Source organism: Dermochelys coriacea, chromosome 1 (genome assembly GCF_009764565.3).
Source record: "Dermochelys coriacea isolate rDerCor1 chromosome 1, rDerCor1.pri.v4, whole genome shotgun sequence".
Taxonomy (NCBI): domain Eukaryota; kingdom Metazoa; phylum Chordata; order Testudines; family Dermochelyidae; genus Dermochelys; species Dermochelys coriacea.
In genome coordinates, this window is record NC_050068.2 from 26,910,328 (window position 1) to 26,929,328 (window position 19,001).

Consider the following 19,001-nt stretch of genomic DNA (forward strand, 5'->3'; position numbering starts at 1 on the left):
TTGAGCAGAACCAGTCATCAGCATGGACGCATGTCTCCTGGAATGGTGGTTGAAGCATGAAGGGACATATGAATCTTTAGCGCATCTGGCACATAAATATCTTGTGACGCCGGCTACAACAGTGCCATGAGAATGCCTGTTCTCACTTTCAGGTGACATTGTAAACAAGAAGTGGGCAGCATTATCTCCTGCAAATGTAAACAAACTTGTTTGTCTGAGTGATTGGCTGAACAAAAAGTAGGACTGAGTGGATTTGCAGGCTCTAAAACTTTACATTGTTTTATTTTTGAATGCATTTTGGGGTTTTTTGTTGTTGCTGGTTTGTTTGTTTATTTACACAATTCTACATTTGTAAGTTCAACTTTCATGATAAAGAGATTGCACTACAGTACTTGTATTAGGTGAATTGAAAAATATTATTTCTTTTGTTTTTTTACAGTGCAAATACTTGTAAACAAAAATAAATATAAAGTGAGCACTGTAGACTTTGTATTGTGTGTTGTAATTGAAATCAGTATATTTGAAAATGCAGAACAACATCCAAAAATATTTAACTTAAGTGTATTCTATTATTGTTTAATCACATGATTAATTTTGTTAAACCACACGACAGACCTACAATTTATACTCATTTCAGGTGGCTTAGGTGGGGGAAGAGACGGGAGGGCGAGAGAGAGAGAAAAGAATATATTACTGTAGCACTTAGGGACCTACGAACCTACCAACCAACAAACAAACAAAAAAAGACAGTCTCTGCCCCAAAGAGCTTACAATCTAAAGTATAAAACAAGAGACCGATATAGACAGAATACAAGGAAACAATGAGCCAATACTTGTCAGCATGATAGGCTCAGCACAGTGACTAACTGTTGTCAAGTTTTTTGTTGGCATCCTGGCAAAGGAGAATTTTGAGGAGGTTTTTGAAGGAGGATAAGTTGTTAGTTTTGTAGATGTTTACTGGGAGCTCCTCCCAAGCGTGAGAGGCAGCAGGAGAGAAAGCACGAAGTGGGAGATAGAGGCTGGTGCCACGGGCTGATCTGAAGTGAGAGAGTTAACATCTCAATACCCAATAAGAGATGATAGGTATGATGGGAATAGACCATGAAGAGCCTTGAAAATTAAGACAAGCAGCTTATGCTTGATGCAACAGAGAAGGATGGGGAGCCAGTGGAGGGATGCAAACAGAGGGGCAACATGGTAAAAGCAACAGACTTGGAAAATGATCTCAGTAGCATCATTTTGACTGAGTAAGACAAGACTGCATTTGTCAAGACCAAAGAGAAAGATATTGATGATAAAAGCCTGGACAAGAATTTTAGCTGTGTGGATGGATTAGAAAGCTTATATCTTAGAGACACTAAGCCTGTACACGAGCATGTAGAGAGCGAGATCTGAGTCAAACACGACACCCAGGTTATAGGCCTGAGTGACACGCAGGGTGCTGGCACTGTCCACAGTGATCAAGAAAGGAAGTTGAGGGGCGGTAGGGAGAGTTTAGGAGCTCAGCTTACACCATGTTGAGCTTGAGCTGATGGCCAGAGATCCATGAGGAGGAGATGTAAGAGAGATAGCAGATATTTCAGTTTGGACAGAAAGAGACAAATGAGTTTTCAGTACAGAGGGGGTAACTGAATTTGTGTTTGCAGATGAGATTACCCAAAGATAAGATGTAGAGCGAGACAAGAAGGGGCACAAAGGAAAGAGCTCTGTCAAACCTCCACAGGAAAAAAACCCCATCACCACAGAAATCAAATGTGTGATTTCATAAATGCACCCAGGACTTAAAAACACAACAATAAAGTTACCTGCTCTGCTGTCTGGAAATATTGCTTCACAAGGTCTTCCACTCTCAGGGTTGTTCCCTCCAAAGCAGGTCTTCGAGTGAGCTTTTCAAAATTAATCTCATCTTCTAGAAAAGAGAGCTATATTAAAATAAGAACCTATTTTTGTCTTCACACATCAATTTAGATGTTAAAAGCTACTAACATCACCCTGATTCATTATACTACAAAAGGTAATAAAAATTGAAATATTGTTGAAAATAAGACTCCTGCAACAGCACTGGCAACCAGTCTACGAGTTCTTCTATAATTTAAATTTTCCACAATAAATACCTTGACTTCTCATTCTACTCCAATAATAAATATACAAATATGCCCAAATAAAATTCCATCTGTAGCAGGCATAATAATAAAATCACTCCAACCCTCCTAAATGCATGGAAGAAGAGAGGGACCGAGCAACAAAAATTGGGCTCTGGCAGATCAAAAAGAGAGCAAATTCCAAAATCAAAGGCTCTTCATGGAGAACGCCATGTCAGCAGCTCCCTCTCTTATACTGAAGGGGCTAAAGCTCAAATGTCTTTGCCGATTTCAAATGCAGCAGGAGGACATTTGAAGGGGGATTTGATAGCTGCTTTCCACTACCTGAAAGGGGGTTCCAAAGAGGATGGATCTAGACTGTTCTCAAGTGATAGCAGATGACAGAACAAAGAGTAATGGTCTCAAGTTGCAGTGTGGGAGGTTTAGATTAGATAAGTAAAAACTTTTTCACGAGGTAGTGTTCCAGCGTTGGAACAGATCGCTGTTTCTTTGGTTGAGCACCAGATGAAGTAGTTGGCTTGCATTTAGGGGCCTTGTTGTATGAAAAATATGTATTTTTAAACATTAGAATCACACTCAGTGCGGCGAGATGCTCACCCTATGAGAGGCACGTGGGAACCGAGACTGACTGAGGGAACAGCAGATTCATGTCTCCCATCTCATGCTCACTCCGGGGCATACGCTCATTGAGTGGAATGGTGGGCAGAATTGCCCACGCTATTTACAGGTATCTTGTTATTTTTCTTTTTTTTGGCCAAGCGCGTATAGTTGAATTCACATAAATTAAATGTGCGTATGATGTGACTCACCTATAGAAGGAAAAAGTAATCTTGGCCACAATCACTCCCTGAGCATCCAAAAAGTCCAGGACCTAGTAATACATTTAAATATGCACCTATACTGCAAATGGTAGTTACAATCCTTCAGCGAAAGGTGCCAAATTATTCTTTGCAAACTCTTTGGACTACTTCCCACAAGTCATGTATATTATCTCTGTCTTACCCAGATCAAGTGGCAGCCAGCTAGCATTCATCCTAGTCCCAAGTCAAGACTTGGTTTCTTGAGCAGAGGGTACACAACAACTCCTCCATAGAAAAATACAGTACTGGCAAATTCCACCAACAGTACAGCCAGTATCTCTCTGCTGGCCTTCAACAGCTAGCAAGTTCATCCACAAAGTAATATGAACATACTACACAAGACATCACCTGTAAACCATGGTGACCTGTGTTGCCTTCCCTCTCAAAAAGGGCATTCAGGGCCACCTCATCATTAGTGGAACATTATGAAGTCCCACCAAAGCACTGATAAAGCAATCAGTTGGCTAATCAATATTCTCTATCAAAGCTGTCCTGGAAGTTCACCGGTTCCATCAGACTTGGGGAAAACCTTCAAAAACCTGAAGGATAGGTTTATACTAACTTCAAACCAAAAGGACAATGGTCACTCAACAAATCTGTAATATCCATCGGTCCAACTTCCAATTCCAAGCCAAACACAAGATCCAGAGTATGCGCTCAGTTTTACTAGTGGTGCCAATCAAGATCTTATTACTGCAGTAATGCCCAAAAATTACCCCCCTGTTGAGAACCTCATTGTGTTAGGCTCTGTGCAAAAATATAGTCAACTATATCCACGTCCCACAGAAGTTATAATCTAAAAATCTGAGCTGATCTAGAAGAATCAACATCTACAGAAACCATGGACTAAATCAGTCAGACTAATCAGACTCCAAACTCTTTGGCTCACGCATCCCCATGGTGGAGACCAGAAGACCTGCCGCAGGCACACCGCCGGAGGGGAACACCAGCTGTGGACGTGAAGAACTGCCGCTGAAGAAAAAAAAACGGTGGCGTGCCGACCAGCAGTGCTCCTACTGCCGCGCACCCCCTGGGATCATCTTGTGCACCTCAGTTTGGAGACCACTGGATTAAATCAACCTCACTTACTTCAGCACCACTATAGCTGAGTAATCTGATAAACCCAAACAGGTCTTTTCCATTGGAAAACACTACAACACTAGTCCAATCCTATCCCCATTCTGGCACTCACACACAATGTGAATACGCTCATCAGATCTAGCCTTGTAATGGGAAATCTACATTTGAGGTGAGATGTAAAAACTCCAGCTGTATCCCTTCACCTCCTGCTGAACCATTTATCCATCGGGAAACAACAGTGAACCTGTAGTGTCTTCCAATCAGATCTGTTATACATGCAAAGTCAAGAGCCTCATTCTGTACTGAGTCATGAATTGTATTAATTCTACTAGTCACCAACCTTGTGTTAAAAGGCATTAAAAGCAAAGAAGCCACTGGAGACACAAACACAGAATCCTACAATGCCATTTTTACATTCACTTTTCAAAGTAGAGCTGCTTATTAAGCAGACAAGTGAAAAGTTCTTTAACCCAAAGTGATCAAGCTTACAGTAGCTATTTTGTAGTTTCAAAAGACTAATAAGGTAAAGATTTTTAAATAAATTATTTGCTCAATTAAATCAAAAATCCCGCCCAGAAGAACAGTAACCTAATTCAAAATTAGTTAAGAGCTTTTTAAGTGTGTTTACTAACCATGAAGCATAATGTTTTCAACTTAATTCAAGTGCCGCTGTATACACACCTGTCAATGGAATTAAATTAACTTATAAAGCACTAATGTACTACATTAGCAGTCCATTAGATCAGCACAGCATGTTCTTATGCAAACCACATCTTCATTAGTGACCATTAGAGATTCATTATTAGGACAAAATTGTCAACAACTATTAACCAGTTATTAAAAATTCTAGGCATAGTAGGATTTTCACTATGACAAGTGGCTGTTATTTTAATGGAAGGAACACTCTGATAGAAGGCACCTGGAATAGGTAATTCTGGTAACGGATCAAGGCAAATAGATCACACCATTCCATATCAAACACTTTCATTCTTACTAAAACCAAAAAGAAAAACATGGCACCATTTCAGACTAGGATTTTAGGAAAAGATTTAGCTATTGGGTTTTCAGAGATGTCAAATATACCTCAGCAAATTTTTCCTACAACTTTTAGATGAACATGTCCTAAGCATGAATGTACTAAGTAAATGAATGCAGCCAGGAAGGGAAGAGAGAAAGCTCTGATAGCCTCCATGTGGGCACTGACTTATAAAGAGTTAGGGAAATTTGTATGTGGATAATAAAGCTATTTCCGACCATCAGTGGTGCTCAGATGTTCTAAAGTCGGGACAAATCCCTTGTCAAATGGGTAAAGGTGTTGACAAGTCTGAAGGAAAGAAATCACTGAAAAACCCAACTCTCCAAAGTTTTCACAGCCCCTGTGGATGGTTTTAAAATTATATAAGAACTGCTACTCTACCTCTTAATTTGTTCACTTTTTGAGAACCCAACTGTGATGCAGTTTCATGCACAGCATTAAACACACAGTTCAGAAAGGTCCTCTGAGGCCCTTAAGTCACTTTCTATAAACTGTCGAGAGAGGGTGTTCCTCTGAACACCAAAGATTTAAAACAACAACAAAAAAAAGAACACTCCTTTGCTCCTGCAAAAACTGTATGGATTTGGAGGGGTCCTTGCAGATTTCTATTGTTAGGGTCTTGGTCCTTGACTAAAGTTCTAGGTGCTATGGTAAAGAAATTAATAATACTGTCTCTGTTAATTACATATTTTACACAGATAGTGAACCCCTATAAATATTAGTTTTAAAAGTTAAATAAAATTCCCATGTTACTTTTAACTGACAAATTCTGTTTTTTACCATTTTTCTCTTTTTGTTCACGATGTCTGAAAAAGTGTATAATGTCCTTTGGGTTAGCTGTCCTTTCCATGAACTTCTGACTGAAACGATGAATACTGAATGGTTCAAAACCTCCACTGTAATCAACCTAAAATGAGAACGTCAATAGATGAAATTTGGGATAGAGGCAAGGAAACCAAGCACTTCAAAGAGTCTAAGATGCATCAGTTTCTCTTTCTCGCTTTTATTTTTTTTTTAAATAAAAGTCTGAACAATGAGCCAGTCAGGTGCTAATGTTAATACCATACACTTAATTACCAATCTAGTCTCTCACTCCTATGTCTGGGAGTGCAGCACAGGTTGCATGTATGCCTCTGTAAAGAACATCATCACATTCCTTAATAACCGATAACACTTTCTATCCCACCAAACAATAAACAAAGAGCTGTGACATGCACTGATGGGAATCCCATATAATTGCCTGCTTGAAAGTATTGATCATGCCACAAAGGCTCAGGGTACATGTACAGCGAGGATGGGATTTAAAACAAAAAATTTAAATTGTGTATGAGCAGATAAATTACTAAATATAAAACTTGTAAAGCAAGCAAATCAACAAGAGTTTTAGAATAAAGCAACTAAGTCTTACTCGTAATCTTACGAGAGGTTTTTCTGGCTGGCGTGGATTTCCCAGACGCTCTCTTTCTGCATTATCCAGCAGTGTTTCAACCTGAGTAGCACAAGCAGTAAGGGAGTAAATATAAAAGTTACTCTTCAGCAACTGTTACTTTCTCTGGTTGTAGTTACTTGTACCTTTCCAGCCATTGTCTAAAACTAAATGTGTTAGGGAGAAAAAAGTGTCTAAGTAATAAAGAGCTTATGGACATATGCACAAGAGATGGCAGAATTTGGCCAAAAACGTGTGAAACACAAACACTAAATCTCAACAAAAAAAAGACTGCGGTATTAGAATGAAGTTTCCTGCTAGTAGCTAACAAGTCTTCTCAGGTTTTTATTAGATAGTTCAGTGTCATATCAAATATTATAAAGTTCTATACTGTGTGAATATTTCAGTATTAGACACAATTGTGATCCTTCACTCATCTGGCGATTCTAAGGAAGGGAAGGGGTGGCCAGTATTGAGAGACAGAGTAATGAAGAGACTTTCCCCAGGCATCAGCATGTAAGTGGCATACATGGGGAGAAAATGAAGGTGTTCCCATTTCCAGTCCTAAGCTAACCACAAGATCACATTCCCTTCCTACAGTTCAAGTACAAGGCAGTTACCTTTTCCATACAGAATGCTTGTATCGCTTGTGTTACTTTTGGATTGTCTGGATTAAAAATGTCTGGATGATCAGCAAGAACAATGTCCTCTATGTAGAAACTTCGTACTGTTTCAAGAGGAATCTTCTCCATATTCATTTTTTTGCCTTTAATGTGAAGTAAACCAATGTGCCTGGAATTAGATAAATAATTTTTCAAATGAGAACAGACAAGTCACAGAATTCAAATCAAAACTTTGGTTAATGTCTCCTTCATTCTTATATTAACCTCACTGAAAATCCTTAAAGCAGTAACAACGTGCTCAGAGCAGTACTTCAGGTCCTGCCCTCAGGACATTACACCTGTAATGGCCAGATTGCACCTAGTCATTACATGAGAGTATGTGCACGTGTGAAAGTAGACAAGATGCAAGGAGCCCCTTCATTTTTCCAGGCTAACTCCACCTAAGTGAACTGAGTTGAACCTACTTATAAGGCGGAATTTAGCTTAAAGAAGCCAAGACTACATTATCATAAAATACTGATTTTAACCTTTTGGCTGATTATACTATGTAATAAATTGTCAGACAGAACTACACTATATCCCAATCCATTCCCTCATATTTAAATACATTTATCTTCTGGGTAGGAGATGTATTGCTCAACACAGCATGCGAGAAAAACGTTAGAACAAAACTCAAGAAAAAACACACACTTTTTTATAGCTTCCCCTGGTGACAGAGAAGTAACCACTGAACTTCCGGGCTGAGATACATAGAAAAGCTGCTGTTCATTTCGGGTTGGAGCTATTTTACATTCATGTTCGTGACCCCAAATAACAAGGTCAATAAATTCATCTAAAAACTGCTCTGGAATGTAATTGGTGGCTCCATGCTTACTCCTGTTTCAAAGAAAAGAAAGAGAATTAGAACAAAGTACAGTTTTGCCTGTTTTGTGGGAGCAGAGGGTAGGGGGAGAGAACAGTTGTAAAGCACTAAATTTAAATAATAACCAATATTAAGATTACATTTGGTTTGCACTTTTACAACATTTGGCAATGCCTATATTTTACATGCACATGGACAATAAATACTCCTCCTTTACAATGTCCATGTACAGATAAGAGTTATTATTCAAATGCTGAGTTAAGAGAAATATTATTTCTCTTGGTTTTAATAGAGGTTGTTTTTCCTCACAAGTAAGAAGGTAGCTAAAACACTCAAATATCATTTATGTTCTAACATTAAGCTTATTTACTTGTTTTCTCCCTCCCCCGAGCTGTGGCTTTGATGTGGACTCTTCCCTCCGCCCCGTCCCTCCATTCCTTTCTCCTTTCACTTTGCTTGCACACTCTTCTTCACTTTTCCTCCATATGAACCTCTTTCCCATCTCTCAAACCTTTTTGTTACAGCCTCTGTTTAAAGAAAAAAATTCTTCCACTTCTCTCTTTTTAGGGTTAGTCCTAAATCCTTAATCCTCATTTCCCACTCCCCTTTACCTTTTTTCCTCTAAAATGGGGACCCACAATTGACCCCTTCTATCCAGTTATTGCTGCTCCTTCAGCCAGCTGGATGGGATCAATAATAAGCACTATCTGATGGTGCTCTCTCTACAACGTTCCCAGACTTTTGCCTCCTCATCTTTTTCCTGGAAGTATCTGGACACCTTCACATACTCTTTCCTGAACAGACACAGAGCAAAACTGACGAGAATGTTGTGATTTTCACTCTTTGCCTGCTAACACTTCTGGGAAAAACAGATGTGGAACAGTACTGGCATGTATAATACTCTTGCCAAGGTAGATTTTTAAAATGTTGGAAAGTGCAAAGGAAAAACGTGGGACTTGCAAACCCAATTCACTTATAGTTCTTGTGCCTTTCTGTACTATAATTAATCAGTGGCTGAGTTGTTATTCCAATTATAACATGCAAATTTATAGACTCATATTTCTCTTCACACACACTGAAGTAATACAGAGTAGACAATTTACAGTTATTTTGTGACAAACTGCACCCTCTCCAGAAACCCAATTGCTGAGGCAGTGCTGTTTTCAACCTCCTTATACAGAGGTCACCGTTTCAGCCAAGTGTGAGCTCCTTTACTCCACCCTTCTTTCCATATGTCTTTTCTGTAATCAGATCAGCTGAACAGGGTTGTTACAGCAAGAACTGACATATTCCACTTTCTTGATGCACCTAATATCCAACAGTCTTAGGGCTAGTCTACGCTGGCAGCATTTTAACGTGGCTCGTGTAATTGCGGCAGAGCGCTGGAAGAGAGCTCTCCCAGCGTTCTTAAAAAACCACCTCCACGAGGGGCGTAGATCCCAGCGCTGGTGCATTGTCTACACTGGCATTTTACAGCGCTGAAACTTGCTGCACTCGGGGTGGGGAGATAGTGAGGGGCTCACACCCCTGAGCAAGAAAGTTGCAGTGCTGTAAATTGCCAGTGTTGACAAGCCCCAAGGTAGCAGGTGTTGGGTCATGAACCTAATTTTCCTACACAGCATTTTGAATATTTTTGTTGCACAAAACTGTACATCTACTTTGAAAAAAAAAATCACAATCTAGTCAATATTGTTACCTGTTCTGATGAATTACAAACAAATTAAACCAATTATCCTCATCTTCCTTTGGTCTCAGCATGGTTACCTGCTTATTTACAAACATTCGATATAGCCTCTCATCTGGTATAGATCCTGGAATGTGCATGGCAAAATGAAAATCAATGTTACTATACAATAAATTATGTTTTTATCAGCAAAAGCATGGAAAGTGAAGTTGTGTGGCAAGATTACACATTATATTTTCATTGTTAAAGAACCTTGAGGCACTAATACAGATTTGATCAAGGTGATTTTATTATTTAATATATTCTGTCTCTAAAATGGAGACTCATAAACCTGAATTTTTTTTTAATTTTTTTTTTTTTTTTTAAAAAAGGACTAAAGTTAAAATTAATTCCAGCAGGTATTACATCTGCCCTTGAGTCCCCCTGCCAATTATCAGGTTCTACAATCAAGTTTATTTTATTTTTTTTTAATCTATTAGGGCTGTCCATTAATCACAGTTAACTCATGCTATTAACTCAATTAAAAAAATTAATCACAACTAATCGCACTGTTAAACAATAGAATACCAACTGAAATTCATTAAATATTTTTGGATGTTTTTCTACATTTTCAAATATATTGATTTCTATTACAACACAGATTACAAAGTGTACAGTGCTCACTTTATATTATTTTTATTACAAATATTTGCACTGAAAAATGATAAACAAAAGAAATAGTATTTTTCAATTCACCTCATACAAGTACTGTAGTGCAATCTCTTTACCGTGAAAGTGCAACTTAAAGAAAAACAAAACAACACATTTGATTGTTACATAACTGCACTGAAAAATAAAACAATATAAAACTTCATACCTTCAAGTCCACTCAGTTCTACTTCTTGTTCAGCCAATCGCTAAGACAAACAAGTTTGTTTACATTTACAGGAGATAATTCTGCCCTCTTTTTATTTACAATGTCACCTGAAAGTGAGAACAGGCATTCTCATGGCATTTTTGTAGCCAGCATTGCAAGGTATTTACATGCCAGACATGCTAAACATTCATATGCCCCTTCACGCTTTGGTCACCATTCCAGAGGACATACTTCCATGCTCATATCTTGTGATGCCGGCTACAACAGTGCCATGCGAACACCTGTTCTCACTTTCAAGTGACATTGTAAACAAGACGTGAGCAGCATTATCTCCTGCAAATTGTAACAAAACTTGTTTGTCTGAGTGATTGGCTGAAGTAGGACTGAGTGGACTTGCAGGTTCTAAAGCTTTACATTGTTTTATTTTTGAATGCAGTTATTTTTTGTACATAATTCTACATTTGTAAGTTCAACTTTCATTACAAAAAGAGACTGTACTAATGTATTTTTATTAGGTGAATTGAAAAATACTATTTCTTTTGGTTTTTACAGTGCAAATATTTGTAATAAAAATATAAAGTGAGCACTGTACACTTTGTATACTGTGTTGTATTTACATCAATATATTTGAAAATGTAGAAAAGATCCACAAATATTTAAATAAACAGTATTCTATTATTGTTTAATTGCGCAATGAATCTTTTTCATCATGTGACAGCCCTATATACTTACGTGTATTATATATACACACACACACATGCTTCTCTCTCCCTTTTGGTTGTATGTGAAAAGGCTAAACAAAAATTGACTACATACAGGGAAAGTACTGAAGTAGACTCAAAAAATTGCTCTGTTTGCAAACATGGCCATCTGTGAAACCAACCTATTTTCTTCATGGGTTTGATCCTGAAAGGTGTAGTGCTCGCAATGTCAAATCCAGCCGGGGTGAGTAACCTCCATTCCTATTGACTTAAATAGGTGCTGGAGGCACTCAGCACCGAGCCCAATCAAGCCCTAAAATAATTTATTTTGGTAAAGCTTTTGTGTTTTTCATTTGATGTGTGTATTTTAAAGATTATGTCTTACATCATGGAAACAATAAATCCACATACTAGTACTTGAGGGCTGCTTGGAATTTACTCCTGGGGGAATTCTGCACCAAAAAATTAAAAACTCTGAACACAATATTTTAAAATTCTGCAAATTTTATTTGTCAAAATAACACTACATAATCATGCCAGTTTCATTTTGCTAATTTATTTCAAAATACCTGTCAGCAAGTATGTCTAACAATACAGACACACACAAAAATTCCCCTAAGAGTAACAGAATTGAAAGAAACCCCTATGACAACCCAGTTCCTGTTTCTCTGCCCCCTCGACACCCCCTGCTGAGCCCAGCCAAACACCCATAACCCCTCCTCCCCAGAACTCAGGTGCGGGGTCCCCTTTGCCCAGACACCCGCCCCCTCCCCCCTAGAGCCCAGCTGTGGGGCCCCCTAGCCCTGACACCCACCCCCCTACTCCTCAGAAACCCAGGGATCCAGAGGGAGAAACAGCCTGATGCTAGCTTGTGTGGAATTTCCTGCACGCAGCTGTCTTCTTCCCTCAGGGCATGCTGGGAACTGCAGCTGCCAGGAACCCTCTCGCTCCCTCCCCCTCCCCGGGCAGTGTCTTCTATATGCAAGCTCAGCTCCACTGGGTCCAGTAGTCCCTAGTGGCAGCCGGCAGCATTGCAGCCTATTTCTGTGGGGAAAAAGGACATTCTGCGCAAAAAAACATTAAATTCTGCATTGCACAGTGGTGCAGAATTCCCCCAGGAGTAGGCATTGCCCATTTTCAAAAGTTTTGTAAGACATATGCATGTACTTTTGGGGGGAAAAGCACAAAATAATTAAAATTTTTGCATCTAAATCTCCTCCACAAAAATCAAATAAGGCACTTCAATAAAATCCTTAAAAGTAATCATCATTTCTACAAGGAACTCAAGTACTTCTTCACCAAGGAAGAAAAGTTGCTGTTGGTTTTTTTATTTTAACTTGCATATAAGAAAAATATTATTGCTAATCTACAACATTTTTGGCAAATACATCTACTTAAAAGTTACATTTTTTGTTAACACCTTTATATGTTGTGTGAGATACGAACCATTAGTTTCACTAGATTTCACTTATTAAATACCTCTCTATATAAAGGCCCTGACCTGCAGTGAAATCTACTTATAATTAGGACCTTATTTTACCAGCAACACTTAAAAATCAAATTTCCATTTCCCACGATCATAACTTGAAAAAAAAAATCAAACTCTTATATTAACCAAGAGGTACAAGAGGCAGGATGTGCAAAAAAAAAATTAAAAATACCAACATGTTATGAATACGACACAATGGCTCATAGTGTAATACAATTATTTTTGAAAAAAGTGAGGAAAACTACCATCTAAACAAAAACCCAGAAAAGAAAGAGAGCACTACATAAGAGGAAGGAAAAAGGAAAGGGTCCTACATATTGAGGCTGAAATCTATCATAAAACACCTCTGAAAGAGAAAAACTTTCAGGCGTTTCTCAAAAGTAGCAAGGAATTGACTGAGACAGATGCTATTTATGCAGCAACTTAAGTGGACAGGACAAGAAAGGCCTCTGTAACAAAAACACTATTTCAGACAAGCACAGCAAATACTATTAAAAAATCCCAAACAACGTTGAGTTGTCAGGATAAAAAAGGGGAGGAATGGATTTCATTCAACAGCAAGAGTTCCCACTGTAATAAACAAGTATATCCTACATACCATCATATCAAACTTGCTGACCCCTAACACAATAGAAGAATCCCTAAAAGATAGCTACTGTCAAGAGCACAGATACTAACATCAACAGGACTGACAGGAAGTCATAAAAGTATAGATGAAATATGCACCATTAAGAGTTTTATCAATTTTATCAATCAATTTTGCTTCTTTACAAGCAGCCTCTGAAAAGAATGTAGGACGAGATAAAGTGATCATGGCTGCTCCACTCGGTGAGTAAACATGCTGTACTGTGAACAAACTACAAGCCAATGATAAAGGCTGTTAAGAGAGAATTTCAAAAAAATGGAACCTCATCTCAGGATAAGAGAAGCAGCATGTGCACACATGGTTTTGAGCTATGTCTAACACAGGGGTGGGCAAACTTTCTGGCCCAAGGGCCACATCGGGGTTGTGAAACTGTACAGAGGGCTGGGTAGAGAAGGCTGTGCCTCCCAAAACAACCTGGCCCCTGCGCCCTCACACTTCCTGCCCCCCTTCATAACCCCCAATCCATCCAAACCCCCCAGCTCCTTGTCCCCAGGACCCCCGCCCTTAACTGCCCCCCGGTACCCCACCTCAATCCAACACCCCCTGCTCCCTGTTCCTTGAATGCCCTGACCTCTATCCACACCCCCGCACCTTGACAGCCCCCCTCCCCGGACTCCACTCCCAGCCCTCCCTGTTCCCCGATCGCCCCCCCAACCGAACCTCCACCCCATCCAACCACCGCCTGCCCCCTTACCATGCTGCTTGGAGCAGCAGGAGCTTGCAGGCCCGCCACCTGGCTGGAGCCAGCTGCACTCCCCGCGCTGCCCGGTAGGAGTGGCAGGCCAGAGCGCTGCCCACGCAGCAGCAAGAAAGGGGAGACAGCAGGGGAGTGGCCAGGGGCTAGCCTCCCTGGCTGGGAGCTCAGGGGCCGGGCAGGACGGTCCCGTGGGACAGATGTGGCCCGCGGGCCATAGTTTGCCCATCTCTGGTCTAACACCTTTCCCCAGAAATATTGATTCTAAGATTCTTTACCTGGCTCACTACTTCTATATGAAAAAAGAATATAAACCTCAGTAAGAAAGGAAATAGCATTCTGTGATATAAAGAAGGGTCTAGACATGCTTCTGAAATATCTAGCTGAACAGAAAGAAAGCTTACCTAATCCATATAGAGCAATTTTTGTGCTTCCCTTGTGGAGTAAAATGGGACTAATGTCTATCTTCTCTACAGATGAGGAGCGTCCAAAATGATTCAGCAATCCAGCACTGCTTAAAATATCCAATGCACACAATGCATCTGCCTATTGAAAATATTAAGGAACAGAAAGATAATGAATTTGTATTTAAATTCAACTTTTAAATCTGTTCAACAATGCAAGACAAATAGTAATAGTTTATTAAGTATTATAAAAAGGAAGTCTGAATGAGATCTGGCTTGGCTAAACTGATTGCTCAGTATGAACTGCCAAGTAACATTTTTGCTGTTATTAAATAGCTCATTTTTTTTGCAGGCTGTGAAGAATAGTAATAATCATGTATTACAGATCCACCAGGTCAACTGCATAATGAAAACCTTTATGAATAGTAATTTGAGAGATGAGCCTTCTGCACTTTTTTAAACTTTCATAACTTGGCTGTTTTTTTAATTTTAAGCAACAATTAAAAATATTTGACCAACATTGTGATGGCTTCCTTCATACAGACCAGAAGAACTAACTAAAGCTGTAAATCATTTTAAAAGATATAGCTAACAAATAATCTAAATGCATGGAAAAGGACTGAAATTAAAACTCAAGACATTTTCTTACATAAAAGAAAGCTGAACTTTTCTATGTCTAATGTTTTGAAAATCCTTTCAATGTGTCTTACTTATTGCCCCCAAAAATACCTTTATCCCATCTCTAGCTCTAGAAATTCCTAAAATAAGGTATTAGATAGGCAGATCATATGGTCCCATAGCCTCTCCTTCCATGCCCCCCAATAATTGAATGTAGAGACCAACATGTCAGTTTGAGTCTGACATGAGAAAAACAAAGGACTCTGGAAAATGCTCCCAGTTAATTAAAACGGAAACTTAAAAGTGAAATGGGATGACTGATATTAGTAACTTGTTCCCAAAGGAAAAAAAATACTTGTATTTGTACAATGTTATAATTTTTGTCATCACTATAATAATTACCCCTGTGGGATCATCATGATTGCCATGAATACTAAAAACTGGAATAGAAATGTTGAGATTCCCATCCTGGTAGTTCACCCATGGAAATCTGAATAGGAAAAAAGTTTACATTTGTTTACAAGCTATTTGCATACACAACATTCATGATACAATTTTTCTTATCAAAACAATTTAACTTATACAGAAGCTTTAATTGTATATTAAAGCATTTTATGAACATTAATAAAGAAGCATTGAGAAACACTCTGAAGCAGGTGATTATTAAATGAGGTTTCACTTTATCTAAATTAAATGGGACTAAGAGAGGAAGGGCAGTGGTTAAAGGCACCAGTTTAGGACTTAGGAGACCTGAGTTCAGGTTCCTGCTCCACCACAGACTTCCTGGGTGATGTTAACAAGTCACTTAGGCCCAGATCCTCAAAATGTATTTAGGTCCTTAACTTCCATTGAAATCATAGACCCTAAATGCCTTTGAGGATCTGGACCTTTGTGTCAGTTTCCTACCTGTGAAATGGGGATAATAGCACTGCTTTACCTTGCAAGAGTGTTGTGAGGATAAATACATTAATAACTGTGAGGTGCTCAAATTCTGCAGATGGAGACCATAGATATAGCTTAGACAGACAGTGCGCAGGAGTGTGGGGGAGGAAAGGCATTACATTAAATTTGGATAAACAAGACTTTGGATACAGATGGGAGTTTGCATTGTACTGCATCACTGTGTTCACCTGGTACACACTTTGTATGAAATAATTTTTCAACCTTAAATATAACATTCTCCATAAAAAAAACAAAACCCACTCCTGTTCAACATTCATGCCTTGTCTCTGTCCAAAGCTGAATTTTGTTTTCAAAAGTTTGAGCAGTTTAATTTATGATGTTAGAATCTTTCCATTCTAAAAACTCAAAAGCCTAGTTAGGATTATGGGGGCCCAATCCTACAAATACTTAGAGGGAATAATTTTAGTTCATACAAGCAGTGCTATTGTATTCAATGACTATTCAAATGAGTATACTGACATCATGTTTCCAATACTGGGTTTACATATATCAGAATTTATATGACATGCAATACACCTAGAAAAGTCATCCAAAGATATTGACAAAGTTCATAAGAATATTTAACGAGTTTAAAATTTTCTCAGAAAATAGACTGAGGAATTGATCCTGCAAGCTGCTCCACACAGTGGACTACTAAAAGTGCACAGAAATCCACTGACTTGCAGAGGTCTGCCTATAAGCCATTTACAGGATCAGACTCTTAAATCTACTGCAGTGGCAGTTACTGTACCTAACCAGCAAATTGCACAACATACTGTAGTTATTTCATAACAGTAAAATATACTTACTTGCTAAAACCAAAATTGACTGACTGGTCACTCAAAATTTCAAATTGTACAGGATGATCACCCATGCAATATTTTCTTAATAATTCAACGCAGGTGTGTAATGTTTTTCTGGAGGGTTTATTTTCATGAAAAAGATCCCCACCTAATAAAATAAAATCCACCTGCACAGATCAAGAGCTTTGTTATAGTCAAATGGTATTCTGTATTATCTTAAAAGCAATTCCCTACATGCTCTTGTAAAACATTAATTTTATGTTGAAGTGTATGGAATTTCTTACCAGGCCTTCAATGTTAATACCATATTTTAAGATTGTAAAACAAATAAAACCTAAAATGCTTATATTTAAATTAATCTAACCTTAATATTCAGTGTCTAACAATGATTCAGAAAAACTAAAAGACAATTTTAAATTTACAAAACCCAAAACTACCACAACAACAAAAGCATACAACACTTTGCAAAGCAGCACCTCAGAATTCTTAAAATCAATGACACGGAAGGTGCCAACAATATTTTACAGGAGTTCCACCCCAGTTTTTTTAAACCGGATTTACTAAAGTATTTCACAGAGGAGAAGCTGGAAATTTATTGTCTCTAGCCCTAGGAAATCATTATTAATTCACTTTGCATTAATTTGATAAGGATGTATTTAGGAATTATTATGCTCATAAAAATAGAGGGTAATGAAGCCTAACTCCCATTTAAGAGGCACCAGAGCCTAAAATTCCATTGACTTTTAATCCTGCAATGAGCGCCTCTGCAAACAACCTCCATGAAACCAATGTGGGTCTGTCTTCACGGAGCTCATTCTAGTATCAGGTACTCAATTTCCAAAATAAATGGTTCATTCCTACCAGAATCCCTGAAAAGAAAACTGTCCAATACTTCCATTATTACATTTAAAGTACCATATTAGCTGCTAAGACTTGAACATAAGCTATATTTCTACTCTCGCTCAAACCCCTCTTTAGATTGAGCAACCTTCTTATAACAACTTCAGAACAAGGGCCGCAATCTTGCAATCTTCAAGGGGCTCCACAAGATCCAGATACAGGAATGGGGCCAACCTTCCTAATATTTTCCAGAAAGCATCCAAAGTCCGTCTCAGAACCTTATTTTCCAAAAGACGTAAGACTGCTTACTTCTTTTTGTTGAGCATGTCTCAAAATTTCATCAAAAGTTACAAACGTATCATTTCCACGCACAGGATCCTTCTCCAAGTACCCAAGGTGAATGTCAGTAGCAACCAGGATTTTGAAGGTATCTCCTTCACCCCTAAATTGAATTAAAAAAATAAAAATAAAAATAGAAAACTGTACTATGAATTCAGCTATTTCCACACCCTTTCGTACAATAAACTGTTTTGCCAAAAATCACCAAATGCACAAACAATCTCGCACAGAAAACATTGTATTTTGTAGACTTAACAGCACACCATCAACTTAAAAATCAAGTCTGTCTCAAAATGTTTAACCTATTTCTATTTCAAACACCACCTAAAATTACGGTAAATTAAAGAGGTTATGGGCTAGATCCCACAAATGGATCCATGCAGGTGCAGGGTTGCACCCTCATGGATCCCTTTGAAGGATCTTCTAATCCTAAAGAAAAAAAAAAATATTGGCTGAGAGAAACGGGCAGATCAAGTACTTGAAACTATATTTAATTCATTTTTAAAAAGACTGAATAGCTTGCCAGTTGTCTGTTTCCTTTCAAATGGAACAGAAACATATGCAATGCTTGCATAGGGAGGTTATAGGCCTGAAAAAAACAGGAGCTTACCCTGAGCTGATGCGACTCATCTTTGCGCTCACAATGGCTCCAGGTGGCTAGGACTCCTCACTCAGCAGTTCTGGACAGAGCTTGATGGATCAGTACAGGGCAGAAAATTCAGTTCTAGTTTCGAATACAAAGAATAGCATCTAAATGACATGAATCTATCAACTTCATGAAAAAACTCATATAGATACAGACAGACATCATCTTCCTTTCCAAATGCAAACAGATGGATATCATACCAAAAGGACTGAAGGTAAAAAATCCATTACAATCTACATACCACACAAACTATGCTGACAGCTTGTGCCACACGCTCTCAAAGAAACTGCAGAACCACCTGATCAACATCTCTACAGCAAACGGAAAGATGAAGAATGAGCTCTCAAAAC

The 19,001-nt window shown here is 38.5% G+C and overlaps 1 protein-coding gene across 9 annotated transcripts in view; it reads right to left on the bottom strand.

Moving 5' to 3' along the window:
- Nucleotides 1-19,001, bottom strand: part of MRE11 (MRE11 homolog, double strand break repair nuclease) — a 63,332-nt gene that overhangs the window by 40,465 nt on the left and 3,866 nt on the right. For 2 of the 9 annotated variants that reach the window (XM_043504163.1, XM_043504165.1), the window contains exons 2-12: nucleotides 18,616-18,696; nucleotides 17,976-18,108; nucleotides 16,833-16,993; nucleotides 15,484-15,571; nucleotides 14,464-14,605; nucleotides 9,686-9,800; nucleotides 7,818-8,003; nucleotides 7,125-7,296; nucleotides 6,487-6,567; nucleotides 5,859-5,985; nucleotides 1,806-1,909 (exon numbers count right to left, since the gene is read on the bottom strand). In XM_043504163.1, the coding sequence (XP_043360098.1) occupies nucleotides 1,806-1,909; nucleotides 5,859-5,985; nucleotides 6,487-6,567; nucleotides 7,125-7,296; nucleotides 7,818-8,003; nucleotides 9,686-9,800; nucleotides 14,464-14,605; nucleotides 15,484-15,571; nucleotides 16,833-16,993; nucleotides 17,976-18,108; nucleotides 18,616-18,635 (1,329 nt within the window). In that variant the 5' untranslated portion in view covers nucleotides 18,636-18,696. Of the gene's footprint in view, nucleotides 1-1,805; nucleotides 1,910-5,858; nucleotides 5,986-6,486; nucleotides 6,568-7,124; nucleotides 7,297-7,817; nucleotides 8,004-9,685; nucleotides 9,801-14,463; nucleotides 14,606-15,483; nucleotides 15,572-16,832; nucleotides 16,994-17,975; nucleotides 18,109-18,615; nucleotides 18,756-19,001 lie in introns of those variants that run through there. The other 7 variants (XM_038386391.2, XM_038386537.2, XM_043504162.1 and 4 more) reach the window with 6 other exon arrangements.